At 40.8% G+C, this 17,311-nt stretch overlaps 1 protein-coding gene across 4 annotated transcripts in view; it reads right to left on the bottom strand.

Moving 5' to 3' along the window:
* Positions 1-17,311, bottom strand: part of LOC138259317 (transcription elongation factor SPT5-like) — a 197,876-nt gene that overhangs the window by 126,837 nt on the left and 53,728 nt on the right. For 2 of the 4 annotated variants that reach the window (XM_069206947.1, XM_069206946.1), the window contains exons 2-4: positions 3,715-3,822; positions 2,850-3,069; positions 2,353-2,439 (exon numbers count right to left, since the gene is read on the bottom strand). In XM_069206947.1, coding sequence (XP_069063048.1) covers positions 2,353-2,439; positions 2,850-3,069; positions 3,715-3,795 — 388 coding nt within the window. In that variant the 5' untranslated portion in view covers positions 3,796-3,822. The remainder of the gene's footprint in view (positions 1-2,352; positions 2,440-2,849; positions 3,070-3,714; positions 3,823-17,311) is intronic. The other 2 variants (XM_069206948.1, XM_069206949.1) reach the window with 1 other exon arrangement.

The raw sequence follows: 17,311 nt of genomic DNA, 5'->3' as shown, positions 1-17,311 counted from the left end.
ACTGATCACCCTGGCTAAGGTACCAGAGATCTTCTAAAAGGACATCACTTTCCTGCCTGCCCTTTGGCTCAGGATAAGCAGTGTTTTTGTGATGACTTTATTGGATCTCATACAGCTGTGAAAGACATACTGGCTACAAAGCACATACTGCACTACTTGTTCATGATGTGACAGCTTTGTCTACCTCAGTTCAATGCTCCTTCTTCATTGGCGTACCTCCCTATTCTTGTTTTTGCGACACCCCTGGAGCACAGATTATTTGTAATCATTTTGATAGGATGAGTTGTATCCTTCCACTGCTGAGAGCAAGAAGCTTTTTTTTATTTGTCTTTTGGCAATCCATTTGACAACAAATATCCGAAATAACCACTAGTGGCTCAAGACACGTGCACAAATCTTTCTTTAAAAAACCTCCATCCTAAAATAGCCGCTCATATGCACACATGTACCATGACTCACTAGCGGGCATTTTGGATTTTTTTTCTTTTTGTTCATAATGCAAATGAGCAATGGCAAAGCCAATAACTGGGCACACCCCTTCTAAATGTGCTTCCTACTGGCCTAACCAAAGCGTGTTTCATAAAGGTGGTTTCTTAAAACGTTCTTAGGGTCTCTTACACTGTGCTTGTTTTATCTGAGAATCAGGTCTTTGGCGGGGATACCTACAGTTGAAGTTCAATTCTGCCACAGAATGGGTGCATGGTGTCCATTATCACCTGTAGTGCTTCTTTCTGACAAATGTGATATTTAATAAAATATGTTACTTCTTCATAAAATCGCAGTACTGTATTCTCTCATCTCGCTAGTTGCAGCTGTTAATTTCCTTTGGTGGCATAATTTTACCTGTGGGCCAGAATGCTCAAGCTATGCTACAAGAGAAATCACACTGCATCAATAGAATAGAGATGGCCAAGTTAGGCTATTGGAACACAACTGGGGTACGTGTTTAAAGTACCAACCACGGGAGAGAAAACAATTATGCAAATGAAAAGGAACTGAATGCAGTTAATGACAATTTATTGCTCAGAATAAGATTCACCGCCAAAGTCTTATACAAAAGCATGGCTAGATAACTTAACGATTTTTGCTTTTCTTGTTGTGTGTTCATGTTGTTAATGACATAAGTAATTATTTCACTAAGTGGATCGAGTCTTTTTGGACATCAGTTGCTTCCGTGATCAGTAACTATACCACCTCAGTGATTTACAATGGTCTACATATATGAGCCTTTAAAGGAATCTTAACTTCAGGCGCATATGCTTTGTCCGTACCCCAAAAACTAAACAAAAGAAGCACTGGCAAAGTCAAGGGATCTGGCTTGCCTGCAATATAAACAATATAAACAACACACCACCATTATTTTATTCATGCTAATATGTGAAGCAAAAACTTTGTGTAGCCGCTCCACCCATGACATGTTTACAACAGCTCAATGTAAACGTCCATAATATGCTCTGGGTCTGAATCTGAAGTTTGAAAGTCGTTACAGTTTCCAAAGTCAGCCGAAGCTGCCTGTAACCAGGGGCTTCTAATATACATGTCATCCTGTAAGCCATGCAGATGACAAAACTGTTGCTCCGTACGTATCTCCTAGAAAAGACTGAGCTAAGAGGGGTGGTTAGGAGGGTGGTGGAACAACCTTTTTATGTTGCGGGGTTATAAAGTTAATATTAATTGTTTCCCAGCAAATGCCAAACTGTCGTAATATATATGTATCTACAGTGGATAATTTCTGAGATAAAACAGTTATGATAAGCACTCTGAATGGGACACATCTCGAGGTCAATCTGTCACATTTTGCGTATAAATTTCATCCTGATTTTTGAAGCCTCTGACATTTTACATTTGTGACTTTTTTCTGAATGGCACCTTACCAGCTATTAGGCCACACTATTTTGTTTGTTTGGGAACGTTCATATTCTAACCTAGTCTACAGGGCTCAGGAATTAAGGTCATAAGGTACGTGCATCCAACAGCGTTTTATTTTTTATTTTGCCACCTAAGGTATAAAGATGCGTTTGTAATTCAGAAAATGCAAATGCTATACATCAGGACTGCTTTTTTAAGAGGAAATGCTTCACAGGAACCTGTCAGTCTGCAATAACACATCTGGTCTGAATATGCAAAGGCTCTCTCTTAAAAGTGCCTTTACACTGTTTGCCCATTACCTAATAAAAAACAAACAAGGAACATGCCCAAGGGTGACTTCAACAGTTATAGAACACCAAACAAAATGCAATCATTAACTCGTCATCGCTAAACAATGTTATGCAATCAACAAGCAGATTACTTAGCAAAGTCTAGGAATGTTTTTCCTACACACACACACACCCGTGCAGTGCCCGAGGATACCACACGAGGTGTTCTCACCTTTGCCGATAATCTGCTCCATCTCGCCATCCCACTGATCTTCATCATCGTCATCCCCATCATCCACGTCTGCAAAAAGAAACATAAAGTTGTATTTTGAGGCACGAAAACAGAAACAAGCCAAACAGAAATGCTTTCAATCAGATCAGAAATTCCCCAGGCCTAAAACATTTTTAAAAGAATCATGAAAGCCAGATAAACTAGCAACACCAACACTGAATCCCCAACTCTGGGGTTCACTGAAGGGCAGTCAAAATGACAACTAGTTGATCAACACACAAGGTCAGCCTGGCCTCAGGGATTCCAGTTTACCTGAAGCTGCAATTCATTAATAAAACCCATGACCTCCTACACCAACCATTCGCTTAGAATGCCGCAGTAATCCGGGGAGGAAACTGAGTTGGTTTGAGGTGAGAACCTCATGGACAGACAAAAACATTTGAGGAGATAGAGGAACTTGTCACTGTCTGGAACACTACCGGCTTCATCCAAGATGAGTCCTCTAAGCAGAGCCTTTTTTCGTGGCCTTTCATTATAGTCATCCTCCTCTTCATCATAATCATCTTCCTCCTCAGCATCTTCGGCACCTTCATCTCCTTCCTCTGGTTCATCTTCCTCTTCGTCATCATTTTCCTCAGCTCCCTCTTCATCCCCTTTATCACTGCCAGTAGGGCTCACTCGCTTCTCTTCTGCATCCTGCTATAAAAGGAAATAAAGTTTAGCAATCTGTCAGATCCGCTGAATATAGAAATAGAAATTATAGAAATTTCTACCTATTTTGGACTTGTCATAGGAGCCTTAAAAATATACATGCTCCCTTGCCTTTCCTTCCTAAACTCCCCACTTCATTACTTCCATCCCTTCAACCTTCTGAAGCTGAAACTTTACATCTACTTTGGGACGGTCCTTTTCTCTGTCAATCCCATGGCTAATCAGCCTTCTTGCCAATGTAAGGATCCTACTAATCATTCAGTTTTTACACCAGCCATGTTCTCCCAAATATTTCCTGGGACTAAAAAAATCATTTATACACAGCTATTCTCACCATTTATAGGTTCTGAACGTAGTTTAATTTAATCTGCTTCAGATTAACAAATTCAAAAATAACTGAGAGAATAAACATCATTTTAAATTTAGAGAAAAGTTATCAAGTCAAAGACAACCTGTCCTGCAAAGGGGGATATATCTGGTAAGGAATCATGTAGTGGGTGAGCCCTAAAGTGGCATCAGCTTTCTTTTACTCAAACTCTTCCATCAATTTACTCACCCTCTCTGTAATATCAATTAACATATTCCCCTGCCATTCCACAGTCCCAATTTGCTCTTCATCCCCATCAGACCAACCTCATTCTCCCCTGCGTCCTCTGGCTCACTACTTTTCTCACTCTCTTCCTCGGAGAAGTTACTGTCCTCACTGTCTGACATCTTGAAAGATTTTTATTCGTGTCCTGTCTGAAAAAACAAAAAGTTGTATATTTCACACACAGTTGCAAAAACCTACAAAGTGACATTTTACATAAACTATCATGTTCTTCAATCTGATAATGAAAGCAGCTGTCTGACATCAAGGTCCACAATCCCCAGAACACTAAATGAGTTTATAAAATACATTCAACCTAAAGAAAAGCAGTTTTAAAACTGCAAGTATCCTAACGAAAAGAATAGCAACATCTGAAGAAGGACTCATTGAGATACAAGGGCAAGCAGGAAAATATAACCAATTGATCAAGGGGCAACTTCATGACAGAAAACTGAATGAGAATAATGCACAGAGATATTATTGGAACGGTTAAGTCAGGGTAAGGACATCATTTCTATAAGGAAATGCCTCTTTTTTGCATGGTCCCCACTAATTGTTTTGGACTGATGTTGCTGAGGTTTCGACAGAGTGCACTGAGGCCTGCTTCCCATACCTCAGTGCCAGATTTCTAACCACTTACAAAATGTATGTTGAATTGGCTATCTTTGATTGGCATAAGTTGTCTTATGTGTAAGTCCATAGTATATGATAATAAGGGTACCTAGGACATGTAAGTTAGACTGTCCATCCAGGGTTGCAGCACTGATTGTGCCACTCTGTGTGTCACAAAGTATAAAGCAGCTCCTGGCCTGTCACTGGAGCCTGGAAGAGCAGGAAACTGCTAGTTCGAATTTGCCATTTAAACCAATGGCAAAGCCCCCACTTCCTTTAACAATATATGCAAGTCTCTCCTAAGAAAGGCCTATCGCGCAGTATGGCAGGGAGCTTGATATTATTAAGTGGGACATATACTTTAATATGTCCTAACAGTAAAGTCCCAAGTTGTCGTATTACTGTGAAAAAGTTAGTAGCCTCATTGGCTAGTACAAAGTTACAGGCTGACAAATCAGTCCTGCTAACTTGTAAATGGGTCTACTGAAATGGGTACTTTAAGGTATCAAATTAAATGTGGCATTTAACCTGACTTGGTCCCCAAGCCTAATTCACCCCAACTTTTAAAGAAAGCAACTTTCAGAAAGGTAACACTCTGTTGCCCAGTTTATCTGGCGACCTTTTACAGTTGCTGGCCATCAGAAAGCATATGGCCCTCTTGGAGAGTAGTGTTAAGGATATCCAGGGTCATGTACAATAGAGGCCTGCCACAGAGGGAAGTGTTACCTTCACCTTGCAAGGAGCCAAACAGTGTGCTGGCCCAAGAGACGTATAGTGCACAGGTAGCCACACCTCTTGGGTGGGATACCAAGCTCCTAATATCCAAGGAAGGGTTCAGACATCTTGAGAGTGGGCAGAATAGTGCACTCTGGGATTGCTAGATGCCAAACATAGTTGGATGTCGTCATAGGGTGGGAGGGATCCTGGTAGGCCGTTGGCTGGTGATTGCATCATCCACCTCAGGGCACTTTTTGGGCATAAGTATGGCACCACTGGCACTCTGAACCACAGATCACATCTGAACAGCAGAGGGGACCGAAGGAGGGCTGCCCTGCTGACCTCTTGCTGGACTGCACCTCTCAGCTCCTTAGGCTAGTAAAGAGAGGACTGTGCCTGTGGTGCCTGGCTATTGGAAAAGTCGCTCCCAAGCCCCAGACTGCAGTAGTGACAGCAAGGCTCAGTCAGTTGACCCCCTGTTCCAGCACCAGGGCCATAAAATATGAGGTCACCATCCTGGCCAGTCAGTAGCCACTCACAAGGAATCAGCGGTGACTGCCGACATGCAGTCAAGAAGTCCTCCACGCAGGACTCAAAAGTTGCATCAGTGTCTGCTAAACCCAGGAGAGTAACCAGAGGGAGGATTGGTCATCAAAAACGTACACTGGTCCTCACCAAAGTATAACACAGGTTCTGATGTGACCGGAGATCGGTACCCCATCCATTGCTGGACTTCTACTGGCACAAAGAGGACTTCAAGAAATTCTGACCCCTGTGGCCAAAGTCAACCCACCTTATTTGTGGATAGAGGAATAACTCCCTTGACCACACGGCACCCACAGCATCTTTCTGACTCCTCAGCACACTGCATGAGGACTACTCTATTAAACTATATGGTGGTCTTGATGCAAAGTGTGGAACTGGACCCAAGCTGCGTTGGTGACCATGTAAATGGCCCAATACTCCTAATTGGCCCCCATGACCTTCTCCCTGTCAGGTCTGGACGCCCAGTACGGGTCAGAATAGCCGAACACAGCTCTTTAAAAACTTTACCCACTTTACAGTTACCATGCTTGTTTGTGATTTGAACTAAAAAGATGAAATTTACGGTTTGCTTAAAAATCTATATCTCTGGAACCCTCCGGTGGGTTTTGCCCACTTTAAGAATCTTAATCATAAAAATATATTCTATTTTTATAAATTAGTGTTGGATTTATTTTGTGTTGGGTGACACAACAATTATCACGTTTTTTGGAAGTTAGCCTCCTAGCACTGTACACAATATTGAAAGCTGTCAGCTTGGTAAAGGTCCTGTGCCCCTGCTTCTCACCACCAGCCTCTCAGGTTTCGTTTGAGGCAAAGATGTTTTGGGAGAGAAAGTGCTTGGCCACTGGGGGAAAATAAAAAGCAGTCAATCTAAGCATAGATTACAGCATGAAGACACTCCTTGATCTCCCTGAACAATGTAAAGCGGCCATCAGTTCTAGCTGATCAGAGCATTAAGAGTTGATGCCAGCATGCAAAGCTGCTTCATCTTTATGAGGGTTTCTTTCTCACTTCCAAAAAGTCACCCAGCTGGACCAAGAGCTTCCTTCGAAACCATACTTAATTTTAAGACAACCTTATATTGGGATCCCATTATTCTACATATTCTATCTATTCTGGCTTTTTAAAACAGACTCTAGAGCAACAAACACTCCACAGGAAGCTTAAGAAAGAGAACGATGTACTTCAATAAATCCTCAATACCAACAATGAATAGTTATATTTTGCATGGAAGCAAGTGAATGACTTTTGATGAACAATGTCCTTTCTATTGCTCAGATTGCAGAGTAAATGGCAACAAATCTAAGGACCCCGTTCCAAAGAGAAATAGACATGAAGAGAATAATTGTACATTACAGCTTATTATGCAAGTGTCTCAGTAGGAGACTTTCAAAAGTTAAAGCATCAGGTCTCCAAAAAAAGATGAAAAATGCTGGGGATACCTCAAAGCAACCTCTTGACATCAGAACTTCAGTAACTGAAGGTTATACAATTCAATGCCTGAACTGCTGAAAGTAGTTCCACTTTTTGGAAGTTTAAATATTTCCATAGCTACATTTCTGGGACTAATGGTAAAGTGGGTGCTACGGAGATGCCAAATGACAAAAATAAATGACTTTGATAAAAACAAACATGAGACCATCAGTTAGGTGAGGTGATAGCTGAAATCATTCTGCTTTACATTTTCCGTCCCAGGAGTTCAACAGGCAGCCCAGCCAAGAGTTTGTAAGAAGACTAATCTAGACATGAATATACATGGAACTTCAATTTTTATTAAACACTATGCAATTGATTACTTCTCTGGAGTTACAACTCCGTAGATGGTTTCAGCTGAAATAATGCTAAAAGAACTATTATTTTGAGAACCATGAAATGTGAGCATGGATTTGCAAGAAAGGTAAGCTCCCAAATGCAACAAAAAAGGAATCATTTCTAACACTTTGACTAACGTGTAAAACACATAAGGTGTTTGTTTTGTGCTGTATAAAAATCGTGTTTTCCTCGTTTGTTGTTCAAGTATGCAGGGTTTGCTTGATGCAGCCTTATTTGGAGTCTTCAAGGAGCATGCCAAACCAGACTCCTTAAATTCTCTTTGTCCATGTCCTTTAAAACTACCAAAAAATACAAATAAAGTCAGGAGGATAACAATGGAACCAAAACACATTCTGGAGCCTAAAGCCAGCCACCTTTTTGGTGCACTATACTTGAATTCCATTCTGGGTATGAAACTTGTCCACATGGGCACTTCAAAATCTCAGCGGCTCGAAGTCACCTGCAAATTAGTACATGATCTACTTTCCCCCCTCAGCATTTTTAGCTTTTACATGAAACAACGGGGGTCTTGCCTGGTGATAGCAATACAAAGGCTTAGTGGCTAAAGGAGACCGGCCCAAAGCAATTCTCTACGTATGCATTTTTTTAAATTTATCATAAGATCTTATTGTCAAGTGTCAAGAGACAGATATAGCTGTTTCTTAAACCTTAACAGAAAAGAGCAGATAACAAAAACACATCAGTAGAGCCACTATGTAAAACCGAATAGGTTCAAATGGATTAGAGTAATTTTACAAAATATAATGTGGGCTGGCATTCTGAAGATACCAACAGTGAGATTACAACTGATAATAATCGGAGTCACTTATGGTCACCAAGAAGCAGTGCTTAATTTGTGCTTGTTGTTTCTGGTGCAGAGCACCAGCACTTATTTTTTAGGGCTGCCGCTTATTCTTCTGCCTCAAGCATTTCCTGCGAGCAAAAGACACATATGGGAAAGATGGAGGAAGAGAAAAACGAAAAAGCGTCACAAAGGTAGAAAGGAGAGAGCTGCAAGAGTGAGCTGAAGGGGCAGGGAGTGGCTGTAAATGGATTAAAGAGGCCCGAGATGGCTTCAGGATTATGCTGCCTTAGTATTCAGTGTCCACACATGTAAATGCAGCAGCCGCATGTTTAAGAGGAGAGCTTTGGGCAGCAGCATGTTTTTATTTACAAATCAAGCACTGCCAAGAAGACTATAATTCAGTGTTGGAATATTGTTCTAAAATAGCTCAGATGTTGGCCCAGCGGTGATGTTACAGCTTAGTTTAATAGTTAAGAAAGAGGGCCACATGTTAGGAGAGTCTAACACATAAGGTTTGAAACTTCAAAAGTAAGCCAACTGTCTGGATCTGGCACAAATAGAAAAGATGTATTCATTGGATTACTCCATTAAAATAGATATAACAAACATAAATTCCATCTACAACTACATTGTGCAGTAAAAGGTATATCCATTATACCCAAAATCTAGCTTACATAGGTTCCCATTTTACAAAATTAACCCTCTGCATACATACCATCAAGGTTACTCCCACTTCCATCAAAGCAGAAATGCTTCCTACATGTTCACAAGTTGAAATTTCAAAAGGATGGGGATAAGATATCTCCTTTGAATCTTCACATAAATTGTACATAGCAAGCGGAAACGCATTAGATCGTCCTCGACCCCTAAGTAAAATTGCACATAACAGATCCAATTCCAGCACTTTTCCAGTTCAATATTCGAGCCCCAAATGGGAACACATTCAGTCTAATTCTGCCAATAATGGATCATAAATCAAGAGAAAATATTGGCCTCATGTAGCATTCACCTTCAAAGGGAAACTCGTATGTGCTTCAAAAAGGGAAAAAATGATTCTTGTTGTTTCCCAGTCACTAAGTTTAACATTATTTCTGCCTCAGAAAGAATCTCTGAACCATATTAGGACACCAACTTCGTAGACACAAGTGTATATCAATAATACACTTCTAAGCCCCCACAGTCTGCCATCTCCTTCATTCGGATTTCTTGGCCTACAGCAACTGATACTAAATCAGATCGAAAAACTAGGCGGCTTCAATTTGATCATGCGTTTAAATAAACTAAAATTCCAACCATAATAAAAGGAAGGGGGCATATTTCAGCATCCACAAACCAACACACTCAACAGGGCTGGCATGAATGTATATTGTAAGAATTCCAGTGCAACAATGCAGGGATCTCAGGGGGTAATAGTGATTCCTATGAGAAAACTCACTGACAGAATAAATCAGAGTTTAGTCGGAGTATTTTCGGAAGGCCCTGATACAGCGAGGGTACAGAGGGATGAAAATAAACCTCTCCAGTCGATGTTTCAAGTTTGATTTAAAACACACTTTGGTCACAAAGACTTTTAGAAAACCGGCAAACAAAAACTTCAAACAGTACTGAAAGCAAACAATGTGAAACAGGGTGATGCATAACAAAACTGAATCAGAAAGAGCCAAGATCTATGCTTGACAGCTTAGTTCATCAGGGAATGACAAAAAAAAGAAATGGGACAGCAACATTTTTGTTCGAATCTGCCCCATAAAAGACGTGTTTTCTCTTTAGGGATTCTAGGAAATGTATTTTTTAATGTCCAAAGATGACACACTGGTTTGTGACATCGCACTGTCCAATCTGCCCTCTTGCTAGCCTTCAGAGTTTACTGAAGAGGGAGGTATGGGGCCATATCATATTATATTATATTTCATAATACCTCCCATAGTTTCTCGGATTCGGTTTAGCAAACACTGTTTGTATCAAGTAATGACTATCTCACAGCTAGAGCGTGCAGCCTTTGAGATATTTCAAGTATTTCATTTTTTAAATGTACAATATTCCTGGACCTAGAGATGTGAGGTGTAGAGGAAAAAACGTATTTCCTTCAGATGCTTAGAGGGCGATGGTTAAATCATACAACTACTTTGTAGACTGTTGTAGTGAAGGCCAACTTGTTCTTAGAGGTCCAGCACTGACGGGCAGCAGCTCTATGCTCGCCTTTGAGGGCATTCTTCATAGGTTTAACAATTTTTCATGATGTAGACTGCATCAGTGCACTTAAAGGTATGCAATTGGCATCCACATTTGTTTCAGAACAGATATTTGACATACTGTACTGCCATTTGTTAAATTTTGTTTTGACCAATGACTTTGTGTTTCACCACTGCGCATATTAGTTGCTCAATGTTCACCAGTAGCACATGGTATGTTGTGTTCAGTTTAGCCGCCTATGGGCTTTGACATTGCATTAGTCATTACATTCTGTATTCTGCCTATTGGCTTTGACATGGCATTAGCCATTACTTTCTGTATTCAGTTGAGCCGCCTATGGGCTTTGACATTGCATTAGCCATTACATTCTGTATTCTGCCTATTGGCTTTGACATGCTGTATCCAGTCTAGCCGCCTATTGGCTTTGACATTGCATTCCTATTGGCTTTGACATGATGTATTCAATTTAGCTGCCTATTGACTTTGACATGCTATTAGATATTCTGCCTATGGGCTTTGACATGATATTATATATTGCATTTTGTATTCAGCTCCGCTGCCTATTGGCTTTGACATGATATCATATATTACATTTTATATTCAGCTCAGCTGCCTATGGGCTTTGACATGATATAAGACATTGCATTTTGTATTCAGCTTAGATGCTTATTGGCTTTGACATGACACTAGACATTGCATTTGATATTTAGGTTAGCTGCCCATTGCCTTTAACGTGGAGTTAGACATTGCAGTTGAGAATCCAAGCTGTATTTTTCCAAGCTGTGTTTTTGCACCAGAGAACCAAGATGTTTTTCTCACAGTAGACTAGACATGATAAGAGAGAGTACATGGGTGTTGTTCTCTCTGCTTGAGCTTGGGAACAGGAGTAGTCTTGGAGACCTGGCCAGTCTCCAAAAGGCTTGCTCAGTTTCCCAGGTCTGAGAGGAGGGGGCACACCTTTGTAACGAATGACACAGGCTGCAGAGAGTCAGATTCGAATCTGCCGGACCTCGTGCTGGAGCTTGGCGCAGGCTGCCAGCAATCCCGTGTGGGTAGATGAATCTCTTTCTCGCGGCTGACAGGGGTCATCAGCTTGCAGACCTTAGAAAGATGAAGCTGTGAATAGTTCCCACACGGTGAAGTATTTGTTTTGCTTTGCATTCAATATCTTATAAATATAACCTGCTGTGTATATTGCAAACTGATATATTTTGTTTGATTAACGCGGACTTGAAAGCTACTAATTCGTCATACATAAATATTGTGGTTGGGGAAGAATTAACAACAATAAAAGTCTTCTTTGACCTCAGAAGTGCATTTCTGTTGTGTTATGTTAGTGCTTAGAAACTAGATAAGAGGAAAGCACTACAATTGGTACCAGGAGTCATGGGGTGTCGGTCATTAAGAGGTGATTAAGAGGGTGTTGACGAGTTGGTAGATTTCTAAGTGCACACTTTAAAAGTGTAATTGTTTTTGTTGTTTGGAGAATTACAGAAATTGTTTTTTTTGGAGAATCACAGTAGCACGGCAGACCATGTCTGGGAATGCATGTATTGGTAAACTGCCTGATGGTGCTACGAAAAACTGTGAATTGTTTTCTGTTTGGGGAATTACAGAAGCACTGCAGACCATGTCTGAAGATGCATGTGTAGCTAAAATGCCTGATAATGCTTTGAGAAATAATTTCTGTTGTACATATGTAGAAAAAGTGTCTTTTGGAAGTAATGATGACAGAAAGGTCTGGATACCTTTATCTGCTTACAGAGAAATGCAGGAGAAATGTAGGAAGTTGGAACATGAAAATAGGAATTTACGTGAGCAAATTAGCCCGACTGAAAGTTATAAAAGGGCTGTTTTTGAAGAATCTTTCTTGTCCCATTCCAGTAATGATGGGGTTAAGACAGCTCCGAGCTGCACTGAGTTTTCGTGTGAGCCAGGGTTTTTGGCAGCCAAAATGCATTCCTTAACTGATAACACGGACAGAGAGACCAGAATGTGATTTACGAGTTAACGTTGCAAAATGCACAAGTAAAACGAAAGATTTTAGAGCAAGAGCGAACTTTCATTAGCTTGTTTGATTTTTGGAAAAAGAATATCCCTCATTTGAGTGAAATCCTAACACTTTTGTATATGGTCACTGTGAAAAATTATATGCAGCTGCGCGCTTGTGATTTGGCAAATGAAATAATGCAGACTTTAGGTTTCTGCGCAGTGCAAGAAGGAAATACTTATGTACATTTAAATCAAGAACAAGGAAAGAAAATAGTGCCCCTAGCTAGAATCATACAATGGATCTGGTACTTGCAAGACAGGGCTAGAGTACCACAGGTAAAAGAATTACCGGTGAAATTGTGTGCACCATTTGAATTCGTGTCCACTGAAGATAAAAAGCATGTTTGTTTTACTAATGATTCATTGACTGAAATGTTGTTTTCTGGCACAGTAGAAGGAACAGCGTTGTATAATGTGTGTCAGATTTTAAAGCAAGAGCTACGTGAGATGTGTCATTTTTACGCTGATTTTTGGTTCATTGCTAATGTTTTAGCACCTAACTGGTTCAATTACCTTGCAGATGTTAATGAGAAAAATTCAGAGAGAGAAGTGTACACCCAGAATTCTTCCTTAGTGGGGATGGCTAAGTGGGTGCCCCAGAAATGTGAACAGCAGAGAGAAAAAGCCACTTACAGGTGGGCAGAGATGAGAGAGATGCACATTCCCCTAGATTTGATAAAAACTGTGCAGCACGCACAAAAGCAATCTGTCATGCAAGCAGTCACAGAGCAGTTGGGGAGAGGAAAGTTACCAGAACAGAAATGGCAAATTGATCAGGTTTTAGGGAGAGTGATTGCTGCAAATTACCAAGGAAAAATCGAAATTATGCTGATACCTAGAAAAGAATCTGTTTCATTCATACAAATTGGAGACAGAATGGCCCAAATTGGCAAAAATGCAGTGAATGGAGGTTTGGTAAAGAAGGAGTCTGCCCCAGCCCTTCTGACAGTGCAAGAAAAGGGAAGCTGTGGTGCAGCAGATAAAAACCTCAGTGCGGATGTGTGGGCTGAAGCCCTAAGTGATCCTCCAGAACCTGCAGAAAATATAACAAAGGGCCTCAAAAACGTCCTGCTGATTATAAAACAGGGAAAGAAAGAGGAAGGGTGCAGTTTAAATGAAAAATGTTATTTGCAAGAAAAGTCATACTTGTTTCTTTTGCAGATCCTACCACGTTTCGCCACTGTCCCTGAGTGTGCTGTGTGGTCCCCCTTCCGGTGTGTGCGTGTGGGGTCGGGGAAGGGACCGAATCCCCAACCTGAACCTGGCTGAGTAAAGTGCCAGCACCATGGATCCATTTTGCGCAAACTGCACCTTCAGTTCAAGTTCAACTTGTTTGATTGCATTCTTCCACTGGAACTAAGCTGTGTTTTTTTTTTCCCTTTCCCTTCTCGTATGGAACTCTGACTTTTGCTTACCTTCCAGCAAACCTTTCAGGTGGACCGTGCATCTTTACATGAGTAGAACTCATGCCACATCAAATTGCTAACACTGTTGAATTAGAGACTCATTCAGAGTATAAAAATTGCCCAGTCTTCTCTATGTAGATGTATCTGATGTGAAAGGTTATGAAATCAATGTGTTAATCCACTTCTATTGCTTTACAGGGATTGCTTTGATCTGATGTTTTTTTTTGTTTTTGTTTGAAACAGGATATATGTGAAACAAAAATTCATTGGTCAAAGGGCGGAATGTACTGCCATTTGTTAAATTTTGTTTTGACCAATGACTTTGTGTTTCACCACTGCGCATATTAGTTGCTCAATGTTCACCAGTAGCACATGGTATGTTGTGTTCAGTTTAGCCGCCTATGGGCTTTGACATTGCATTAGTCATTACATTCTGTATTCTGCCTATTGGCTTTGACATGGCATTAGCCATTACTTTCTGTATTCAGTTGAGCCGCCTATGGGCTTTGACATTGCATTAGCCATTACATTCTGTATTCTGCCTATTGGCTTTGACATGCTGTATCCAGTCTAGCCGCCTATTGGCTTTGACATTGCATTCCTATTGGCTTTGACATGATGTATTCAATTTAGCTGCCTATTGACTTTGACATGCTATTAGATATTCTGCCTATGGGCTTTGACATGATATTATATATTGCATTTTGTATTCAGCTCCGCTGCCTATTGGCTTTGACATGATATCATATATTACATTTTATATTCAGCTCAGCTGCCTATGGGCTTTGACATGATATAAGACATTGCATTTTGTATTCAGCTTAGATGCTTATTGGCTTTGACATGACACTAGACATTGCATTTGATATTTAGGTTAGCTGCCCATTGCCTTTAACGTGGAGTTAGACATTGCAGTTGAGAATCCAAGCTGTATTTTTCCAAGCTGTGTTTTTGCACCAGAGAACCAAGATGTTTTTCTCACAGTAGACTAGACATGATAAGAGAGAGTACATGGGTGTTGTTCTCTCTGCTTGAGCTTGGGAACAGGAGTAGTCTTGGAGACCTGGCCAGTCTCCAAAAGGCTTGCTCAGTTTCCCAGGTCTGAGAGGAGGGGGCACACCTTTGTAACAAATGACACAGGCTGCAGAGAGTCAGATTCGAATCTGCCGGACCTCGTGCTGGAGCTTGGCGCAGGCTGCCAGCAATCCCGTGTGGGTAGATGAATCTCTTTCTCGCGGCTGACAGGGGTCATCAGCTTGCAGACCTTAGAAAGATGAAGCTGTGAATAGTTCCCACACGGTGAAGTATTTGTTTTGCTTTGCATTCAATATCTTATAAATATAACCTGCTGTGTATATTGCAAACTGATATATTTTGTTTGATTAACGCGGACTTGAAAGCTACTAATTCGTCATACATAAATATTGTGGTTGGGGAAGAATTAACAACAATAAAAGTCTTCTTTGACCTCAGAAGTGCATTTCTGTTGTGTTATGTTAGTGCTTAGAAACTAGATAAGAGGAAAGCACTACACATACTGACCATTTCCTCTCAAAGGTAGACGATCCTTCCAAATCTTTAACAGAGACTCCACTCATGGAGAGACTAGAAGGGAAGCCAGGAAGTCGAAGAAATTGAGTAAACATCTGCCTCCATATGACGGTACCATTACTCCCTGCTCTCTCCATCTTGGAAGACAACTGGGAGCCCAACAAATGTATTTCCCTCAACTTTTGGTGCTCTCTGCTTCTTTACTGCCTTTCTGTTTTATTTACAAATTCATAAATTTTTTGCTTACTTGTCTTAAAAACACAGACAAAAAATGGAATTCTCACCTCTGTCCAAAGTGGCTTGCTGTTTTATTGCCACTTACCTTCCCAAAACAGTCTCCTTATTTCTCCTCCCTATATACTTTTTTAGGGTTGAGCGCAAATGACTCTGTCCCTGGTGTAAATCTCTCTGTGGGCGTGTAACCACGCCTATGTCAAGCCCATCAGTGTGGTTGGTTCATGGGCTTACCTTTAAAAATTAGCTTGATTTAATTAATGAAAGGCATGCCTATTTCATGCTTTTTTCGGTGTTTAGCCTGCCTCGAGCGCACCGGTAACCTACTGAAAACATACGAGGCTCTGTGTTTTCAGTATGGTTTCTGCACTATTTTTTTCTTTTTATTTCGTAGGTAGCGCGGTCTTGCTGGGCACCAGTAGAGCACTTTGCATGACATCGACCCTGTTACATGGATAATTGCACTTTTGCCAGTTACATGGATAATTACACTTTTGCAGATATGTTTCACTGCGACCGAACTTCTGTTTCCTTCTGTGTGTTTGCTTTGCGCTCATGGTGGCTGTCGGCTCGCTGATGTGAAACAGTTTTTCAGTATATGTGGCAAGAAAAGTCTGGTTAGGAGTTTACAAAGCTAATAGCTTTAACTAGAGTAAATGTGAGACCTATTGCATGGCAAATGCTTGTTCTTCCCTGGGGTCAATTTCTCCTCGGAACACTCAAGCGTTAAGCACACACTGGAATGGTGACAAGCACCACTAAGGGTGTGGCCTGTCTCAATACAGGCAGGTTTTAAAGAGCATAAATATCTGTTGGCCAGGAGTCAATTTAACTCTTTAGATTTGAAAAATGGCTTAAGGAACAACATATCGGTGTGTATTTGGCAGAAGTTGGGGAGGTTAGGTAGCAGCAAAAGCCAACATCCTAGCAATCTCATTCTTCCGCTTGTTGATAAAGTGGTGACAGCAAAAGTATAATATGGGAAAACAGAGGTTATTGAACAGCTTGAAAATGGGCCAACTGCAAGAGAAATCAGCAAGCAATAAATGGACATGTCAGAACGCGAAGCACCTGCTAAACAAAAGCAAAAACTAATCATCCTGAAAATGTCTCGATCCCCGCTTTGGGACCACTCAGTCTAAAATCCTGTGGCTATGCTTTCCTCTCCTCACAGCTGTGAAAAATACTGCTACCAACTTGCTAGGTAGAGCAAGTACTCTCTCCTCCACCAGGGTAAACACATCTATAGAGTACCCGGACTGTATGGATAGGAGTTGAAGCCAAAAGCAACCAAGGTACCAGAGCTGCACTTAATCCAAATTCACAATAGCCAAACCAGGCAGCAAAGATGACAGGACTGAGCAGCAAGACAGACTGGATGAAAACCCAGGACAATCAGTAAGAATCTCCATACACTAATCTGGCAAAGAAAAATTCTACTTGGGTAGTAAGATAGCCTCGCCAGTTAAGTAGACTACAAACATTTACACAAAACAGCAGAATACTATTTATCAGTCTTGTTTAGCCAAGCAACACCCAGACATTGGAGGAGGTGCATGGGATGATCACATAACAGAGAGAACTCATGCGAAGAAAATCATATGCGACTATAATTCATTACCATATTCTCCATCATTCTCTACTTAATTTCAGAAACCTGCCATTTAGACGTGCTTAAGAAGTAAGTTATTTTGCAGTAAATGTAAATCTAAA

The sequence above is a fragment of the Pleurodeles waltl genome, chromosome 9, assembly GCF_031143425.1.
Source record: "Pleurodeles waltl isolate 20211129_DDA chromosome 9, aPleWal1.hap1.20221129, whole genome shotgun sequence".
NCBI lineage: Eukaryota > Metazoa > Chordata > Amphibia > Caudata > Salamandridae > Pleurodeles > Pleurodeles waltl.
Note: the sequence above shows the minus strand (reverse complement) of the source record. Positions and strands in the feature narration are given on the sequence as shown.